We start from the raw sequence: 9,410 nt of genomic DNA on the forward strand, positions 1-9,410 counted from the left end.
CTGAAAAAAAATCAATGTTTTTATTGGATTGTACATAAAACATTTTAATATACAATCGAACCTACATATAAGAAACTTGGATATAAAATAAACCTGTTTAAAATGGAATTGGCTCAAAGTCCCGTCATTTTACCCCTCCATGGGTATAATACTGATGACCTCTTTATAAGATAAAATTGTTTTGGTTCTCTTTCGGAACACTTTACCTCACGTGCAACATTCACCACTCTTCCCATAACTATATACCCATAAGAAGCATACTTCTCAAATTCTGGTAACCAGTAGTTATCACTTAACCAGCCTATAACAGGTCACAAGCCCTGTGAATACTCAGACTTTCATATTTTTCTTCATGTTTGTTGAGATGACAAAAATGTAAAAATAACTTCTAAGTGGAGAAAACCCTGATTTTTGAACCAGTATTTGGATACACTCAAATTGATGTGGGCGATAATATCTCTCGATACAAAGTGAAAAATCGTAGATCTTAATCGTCAACATTACTTTGAAACTTTACTTTAGTTTTTTGAGTCTACTAAGTTGTATTCTATTAAAAAAACACATAAAAATTAATATTGTTACAATTATATCGCCTGGTTATGGTAATTTCAAAGAGTGTTAACAAATGTTTTCAAACTAAGTAGACTCAAAAAATCTATGTTTGAATTAAAAAAAAAAAACACAAAAATTAAAATGGAGTTTTAAAAATTAAACGTCAAATTAATAAATAAGAATTTTAACTGAAAGATTATTTTTAGTAAAATGCCATAAGTATAAGTCTTTCTTTAGCCATGTCTGAAATCGAGCGTTTCAGTGAGCCATTCAAGAGTCAGGGTCAGAAATGGCATCGTATAAAATACCCAAAAAAATATATCCGAAGGGTGTTTTTGTATCATCTAAGATATCAAATAACACCACTGTGGACGTTATATGTGATCATAAAAATAGATGTGGTCTTTAAAATGAACCCTTCTTTGAAATGTTTTTCTGTATATGTATATGATAAAACGTGTGTAAGATTTCTTATACCATGTATCCTTTTCTCAATACCAACAAATCTGGGTTATCAAAAATAATGTATGTATGGATGTAATTTTGAGATTCAAATATTTATAGTATTTTGTGTTTCAAATTCTTATGGGTTTTTCAAAGAAATATGTAATCGTGGACAGTGATTATTTTCGTATAAGTATATGCATAAAATCGTCATGTTATGCTTATAAAGTTTAACTATTCATTATATATATTTATACAAGCTAAGAAGAAAGTTATACTAAAATTAATGTTGATATTTTTATGTGGATATTAAAGGAATGCAAGATACTAGATTAAAACGAAACATATTGTTTTTTGACATCTCATCAAAGATGAAGCAGAATATGGAAGTCTGGACATTTACGGGGCTGACGACCATCATAGGCTGGTTGAAGTGATCACTTTACACACGTGTAACATTCACAAATACTGCCCATTATGACAAACACACTTCTCAAATTCTTGGAAGTTCTATATATTTATATGAACCAATTTTGAAACATTATTTTTGAATCACTAGAACTTTACAAGTGACATCTATTGGTGAGATGAAAATAACTCCTGTAATTGGAGATAATCCAGATTTTGTGAACAAGTATTTGGACACACTCAAAATTTTTTTAAACGAAAAAGGTATTTTTTAAAGAAATTAAAAAAAAAATTAAAAGACAAAAATTTTTAAAACACTAATTTAAGAAGATATGTTTGGATTTTAAAAATATTGTCATGTAAAAAAGTCCAAATGTTTTATACTAGATAAACTTAAAAGATAAACATAATAAAAAGAGAGAACTGTGAGGTCACGTTTAAGATAAATTACACAATTTTTTTTTCACAACAATTTTAGTGTATCCAATTCTTTGTTCTAAAATCTGGGTTTGTCCACATCGGAGTTATTTGTATTGACATCTCAAAAAAAATGAAGAAGAATACGGAAGTCTGAGTATCTACAGGGTTCTTCTAAATAAAATCAAAACATTCGTCCTGAAAAGCCACATGTAAAATAAAGTGTTAATTAAAGGATATTTACAATTTCCGATTTTTTTTAGCAATCATGAGTGGAACAGCGAATGTTACACGTGTATAAATTGATCACTTACGTGATAAATTGATCACCAGCCTATGATAGGTTGCAAGCTCTGTGAATCCCCATAATTCAATATTTATTTTCATTTTTGTTGAGAAAGCAAACTGCAAAGTTTAAACAAAACCATAAAAAAAATTGGACTGCAAAATATCGTTTTATTTGATCATTGCTGGAATAAGTATGAAAGTAGGTAGATACTTACGAGTATTGTCATCAACCACTAACAACTTGTATAAATGTTGACATGATAACGTGTCTAAGGTGTCATAAATAATGATAAACCCTCCCTTAACCCTATTTCCACACCCCTAATGACGTAATATAATACTCAGTAAACAATTGAACTTTTTATATGCAAACGTATTATAATTTTCATGTTTTAATTTCATCAGTTTTTGATCGTTTATCCCATAGCTCCCAAAGAGGCCTCTATGAGGCCCAAGGATTGATTTTGATTTGTAGGGGGGTTTTTAATATATTGTATTTGGGGAATATGTTTTTTAGAGATGGAAAGTTTTTTAAGGATATATGTAGAAAGGTAAGCGAATGCTGGAACATAATAAATGTTGAACTAAAATCAATCATAGTAAAAAAAAACCTATCAGCGAAATCTTAACTGACAGTACACAGGACCTAGTACTAATCCTAATGTATAGAGGTGAAGCATGGAGTTGGAAAATTAACGGTAAAAGCAGACTAAATGCAGTTGAAAGGCGATCTCTCAGACAAATGGGTGGCAAAACAATGTGTTATAGATGCTTGAATGGTAATATAAAGATATTGTAAGGCTGAGATAAGCATTGTTGATAAAACTAAGAAAGGTGTATTGAGATGGTTTAGGATGTGATTCCGATGTGTGAAAAAAAACAGAAAATTAAATTTATGATGTAAATGTTATTAGACATATGTAGAAGCTGAGGAAGCTGAGAAAAGCTTGGTACTATCAATTATTTCCAATATAAAACAATTGTAAGATTCGTTACTAAATTGTTTTTTTATACTAGGCGACGCCTGAAAACTTACTTTTAAATAAGCATGATATATATAAAAGTGAAATATATTTTTGCCTTTTTTAAACATTTAAGTCTAACGAAGATAGTTAAAAATAGTTGCAAAAAAAGCTTTTATCTTGATTGTACCAAAAGAAGTTAATTTATGTAAAAGCCGAAAATTTAAAAGCTCAAGGCGTAAGTATTAAATAGTTAAAAGTAATTGAAATTAAAATTTCTCACACCCCAAGCATTAAAACATTCAAAAATGTTCTACGAGAATCTTCGTAAAAGAAGTTTGTTAATATTTTTTTAATAAAAAAAATATTGCTACAATACTTATATATAATTACAACAAGTAAATTTGTATTGGTAATAATACTGGTCAACAGTATTTTGGGCCTACCCAAAATGTTTTGAATAAAATAACTGGTCATAAAAACAACTGTATAAAGAATTGAAAATCATGTTTTTAGGCGTCTTCCAGTATGTAAAATAAATCTGTAAATATTTTGCATTTATTTAAATAAAAAGGTCTCCGCTAAATAAAAGCTGATAAAAGAAGTCAAAATAATGGGTAGAAAAACGATTATTAATGTGTACAAAGTGACTAAATCAGCCTATATATCATATAATTTCAATATTATTTCACAATATTTTAAGTGTGTCCAAACCCTTGTTCACAAATCAGGGTTTCTTGACTTATACTTTTTGAGTATGGTTGTCAATCACGGGAAACACAAGTTACATATTGCACACACCTTTCAACGTCATTTAAAAAAAAAGAGTTTTCAGGCGATCGTTTTTAAAGTTTAAAAATAAAAGAATGTATTAAAAATAAATATCAAGCCACTCATTGAACTTTTCAATGTGCAACAGATCTTTTTAGATATGGCCGGAAAGTTTTTTTTTTCCATTTGAAAAATTTTAGGATGTTAAAAAAACAATACCTTTTCTTCAAAATGCAAAAGCAACACTTTCTGCCCTGTAGCGGGTAAATATTTAGTTAAAAATATGCCGCTTTTGAAGGGATATAGTACATTTTCTGGGCATTCCGAAAACATGCACAACTGAAAATTAACGATATTTGATAAATGACGTTGTTGAAAAGAGTGAGCGATATGTATAATGTGATGACGTAAACCAACCTATGACAGGTCATAAGTTTTTTTAAATACATAGATATCCATATTCTTCTCCACCTTTATTAGAATATGAAATTGCAAATAAATAATGACGATATGATGTTCTCTTTTGAATATTTCATTCGTATAAAGATGTGTGTTTTCCTTTGCGATTCACTTCGGAATATTTCAGGAGTCGCTTGAACAAGAAAAAAATATTTGCTAATTTAAACAGGATATTTTGAGAACATGCGTCATCGCTAGAACAGTGACGTCAACAGCAATGTCTTAATAATAAGTCTGTTTGCATGCCTCAGTAGAGTGAATTATACACGCGTTTACAAATCCTGACAAAATTTGGTAGCCTTGTAATGAAAGGTCCATAAAAAACTAGGTCCTCCACACCCCATGCATCCTACCCTCTAACTAACTAACCATCACGCCGCTTTTTATCAGGGGTAGATAGACTTTTCGTTTTATAACTATAACTTTTAACTTTTCGAAAATTTTCGAAACTTTTCGAAAATATAACTTTTCGTTTTTTCATTCGAACTCTTATCCGCACCCCAATAGTGCATAGGGCACTGCATCATATAAACGCAGTGTTATCTTGATCGTTAACACACGAAGGAAAGGTGATCAGCCCTCCACTTCAGGTACCAGTCCAGGGTAATATTGAATAAATATTAGAGTGAAAAAATCACTTATATTTATTAGACCCCTCTGGGAATCGAACCGGGACCTCCAGAAGGGTAGCCGAGCTCGCTGACCATTACACTACGGAGGCGGATAAAAATTATATTAGATCTTCTCTTACATATTCATTTATCTCCTCATACACACATACCCTCATACATACTGTATGTTCCCGATAGTTACCTAAGTCAGAGTCGGCATAGATTGTTTCACATTTCTATAAACAGGACCAACCTGCCAATGGTTATGCATGAAGGAAGAGCTATCGCTATGCTTAAAAATATCACATCGGATATTGATCTGTTCCATGTGTCTGAGGGGGTATTCCGAAGCGGGATTCTTCTACATTTTTGACAAGAGTCTTCTTGCATACTTGTTTTTAATATAATTTTTTGACATCTCATCAAAGATGAAGAAGGAAGGAATGGAAGTCTATAGAAATATTTACGGGGCTGACGACCGTCATAGGCATTTAAGAGATCACTTTACACACTTGTAACATTCACCAATTCTACAAATGATTGACAACCACACTTCTTGGAATATATAAACCAATTTTGAAACATTATTCTTGAATCACTAGACCGTCATACGCTGGTTTAAGTGATCAGTTTACACGTGTAACATTCACAAATTCTACCCATGATGGACAAACACACTTCTCAAATTCTTGGATCTAGAAACTAGATATATTGATTAATCTTGATACACAGTTCTTGAACTCTATAGACTTCACGAGAGACATCTATTATGGGAGTTTTTGGAAGTTTTTTCCTATGGAAGTTTTTTATTTAGCAAAAAAAAAACTATCTTAACTCATGTTCAGAGCTGCAAAATACAATTATTCTATTATTTTTTGACATCTCATCAAAGATGAAGAAGAATATGGAAGTCTGGGCATTTACGGGGCTGACGACCGTCATAGGCTGGTTTAAGTGATCACTTTACACACGTGTAACATTCACCAATTCTACCCATTATTGACAACCACACTACTCAAATTCTCGGAAGTTCTATATATATATGAACCAATTTAGAAACCTTGTTCTTGAATCACTAGAACTTCACTAGAGACATCTATTGGTGAGATGTAAAGAAGCTTTTTTATTAAACAGAAACTCTTATATTAGTATGTGAGATCCGAATCCTGGATTATATTCACACACATGAGAAACAAATAGTGATTCAAGAACAAGGTTTCTAAATTGGTTCATATATATATATATAGAACTTCCGAGAATCTGAGTAGTGTGGTTGTCAATAATGGGTAGAATTGGTGAATGTTACACGTGTGTAAAGTGATCACTTAAACCAGCCTATGACGGTCGTCAGCCCCGTAAATGCCCAGACTTCCATATTCTTCTTCATCTTTGATGAGATGTCAAAAAATAATATGAAAATAACTCCTGTAATTGGAGATAATCCAGATTTTGTGAACAAGTATTTGGACACACTCAAAATGTTACAATTATTCTATGAAAATAAACAAAATAAACAACTGTAAATTATTTATTTCATAACCTTCGTAGCTTGTTTTACATTAAAATGAAGGCAAATGGTTACATTTACTGAATATATTATTTTTTAAACCGAAAAATTCGAAGAGAGCTTTAGCAAAGAGTGTAATAATAAAACAAATATATGTGTTATTTTTCGAGTTCAAAGAAGTACGCAATTTCAAATTCGTAAGCTTATTTGATTTCAGAGTGCAGAGAGGAAATTCAACATGAAATATAAATCTCTAATACCTGCTTTTCCATGAAACGTCTTTGGGGTATTATATTTTATAAGGTCTTAAGAATCCGTGTATTTCTTCACTCCCTATCCACTAGAAAGGGAAATAAAAGCCGTTGTTAAGTTTATTGAAGTGGCAAATGGAGGATGTAATAAACGTATTAACGATTGAGATTCAAGTTTTTAGAAATGTAAAAAAAAACTAACTAACTAACTAACCATCACGCCGCTTCCCCGCAGGGGTAGGCAGAGAGAATAGAGCGCCACACCACTCTGTCCTTGCAAACATTCTTCGCCTCTTCCACGTTCATGCATCTCTTCATACATACCCGCCAATTGTTACGACTCCTAACCTAACCACTTTCAAGTATTTGGCATACCTGATCGTGCCATGTTTTGCTCTGTCTTCCTCTGCTTCTTCTCCCACTAATATTCGCCTCATAAATTTGTTTTACCGTTCTTTCCTCACTCATTCGCTCTACATGTCCAAACCATCTCAACACACCTCTCTTAATTTTATCGATAATGCTTATCTCAGCTTTGCATTCCTTCCTCACTATTCGCACATCTATCATACATCGTTAGAAATGTAATACATATTGTTAATTGAAAAAGGTATTAAATAGAAATAATGCCTCATTTTAACTTTGGTTTATTATTTCTGACATTTTTGTATAAACATATATCGCAGTCACACAGGAGAAAGTGACCAAGTGCATTTTTTACAAAAACGTGATCATTGACTATTTGATATCTTACTAGCGTAATATTGCCATAAAAAAAATTCCAATTGATTTTAAACTTGGAGGTATAATTATTGACTTGATAAAAATGACCAACTGCATTGATGTTTATTTTCTTGCCAAGCAAAAGTGACTTGTATGCCCTCCTGAACATTTTACGTTTTGGTAGTTGGTCACTTTCTCCTGTACGACTAAGATATACTTATTAACATAATAATAATAATAATAAAACCCTTATCCGCACCCCAATGGTGCATAGGGCACTATCATATAAACGCAGTGTTATCTTGATCGTTTACACATGAAGGAAAGGTGATCAGCCCTCCGCTTCAGGTATCCAGTCCAGGGTAATAATATTGAATAAATATTACAGTGAAAAAATCACTTATATTTATTTTACCCCCCTTGGGAATCGAACCCGGGACCTCCAGAACGGTAGCCGAGCGTGCTGACCATTACACTACGGAGGCGGACAAAACGTTTCTAACATAACGTTTCTTAATTCTTTTAAGTAAGATTATCAATGAGTTAATTTTTAAAGATGGTAAGAGTCATTAGTCCGCTTCCGTAGTGTAATGGTCAGCAAGCTTGGCTACCGTTCTGGAGGTCCCGGCTTCGATTCCTAAGGGGGGTCAAATAAAAATAAGTGATTTTTTCACTCAAATATTTATTCAATATTACCCTGGACTGGTAGCTGAAGCGGAAGGCTGATCACCTTTACTTAAACTGTTAACGATCGAGATAACACTGCATTTTTATGATGCAGTACCCTATGTACCATTGGGGTGCCTATAAGGGTTTGAATGAAAGAGTCGTCATATTTTACTTTCGTTTCGCTATCATTATTATTATAACATTCGCCTCATAAATTTGTTAACCGTTCTTTTTTTCTCATTCGTTCCACATGTCCAAACCATTTCAACACACCTTTCTTGATTTTATCGATAATGCTTATCTCAGCTTTGGCGAATGTAATTGGAAAAAGAAGCAGAGGAAGACCGAAAAAATCATGGCACGATCAGGTATGCCAAGTACTTGAAAGTGATCAGGTTAGGAGTCGTAACAATCGGCGGGTATGTATGATGAGATGCATGAACGTGGAAGAGGCGAAGAATGTTTGCAAAGACAGAGTGGTGTGGCGTTCTATTCTCTCTGCCAACCCCTGAGCGTCATGGTTGGTTGGTTGGTTGGTTGGTTGGTTATTATTATTATACGAGAGGATTTTTTAGCAGATGCTTTTACGATGGATCAAATCATAAATATAGATTTGATTTTTGCCAATAATCAGTTATAAACTGAAGTTGGTCATAGGTATAATACTAGTATGGAAATTGGTATAAATCTCCATAATTTTGCGCAGCATAACCACTCACCAGTACGTTTGTCGGTATGTACACAAGGTCTAAGCAGAGTATCAGGTGGAATCCGAATTATTTCATTTTGACGCTGTTTCCTATCCGACACTTGAATTAGCATTCACATGTATACAGTATTCGTGGCGTTAGAAAATAGTCCCAGCTGAAGCTTAGACCTGAATACATAATGATATTAACCAGTGGTGAGCATTGAATATTCTCACAGAGATAATTTAACTAATTTTCGCCCGTTGATATTATAAACTTGTGTACATAAATATTGTGACACGTTTTTCCTATGCATTCTGCATCATTTTTAAACGCCGTATGTGGATGCTTAATTTTAACGATGTGAAATTTAAATACAAATCCTTAAAAAATGTTTATGAAACCACAAAAAGAAAACACAATCAATGGAATCTATTATTATTATAAAATTAATTATTTTTTATTGTTAATAATAAATATTTTATTAATAATAAAATATTATTTAATATTATTTAATTATTTTTTTTAATAGACAAATATTTGTGTTTTAAATTTGATACTATGATCACTTAAACCAGCCTATGACGGTCGTAAGCCCCGTAAATGCCCAGACTTCCATATTCTTCTTCATCTTTGATGAGATGTCAAAAAATACAATG

General features: G+C 32.3%; 1 protein-coding gene across 1 annotated transcript in view; it reads right to left on the reverse strand.

Moving 5' to 3' along the window:
• The window catches only part of LOC148301189 (uncharacterized), a 79,316-nt gene extending 70,735 nt beyond the window's left edge, over positions 1–8,581 (reverse strand). The window contains exon 1 of the mRNA XM_088273650.1: positions 8,569–8,581. Coding sequence (XP_088129776.1) covers positions 8,569–8,581 — 13 coding nt within the window. The remainder of the gene's footprint in view (positions 1–8,568) is intronic.
• Positions 8,582–9,410: the final 829 nt, after the last annotated feature.

The sequence above is a fragment of the Brachycentrus maculatus genome, unplaced genomic scaffold, assembly GCF_059751285.1.
Source record: "Brachycentrus maculatus isolate JH-2025_06_01 unplaced genomic scaffold, ASM5975128v1 h1tg000592l, whole genome shotgun sequence".
Lineage (NCBI taxonomy): Eukaryota > Metazoa > Arthropoda > Insecta > Trichoptera > Brachycentridae > Brachycentrus > Brachycentrus maculatus.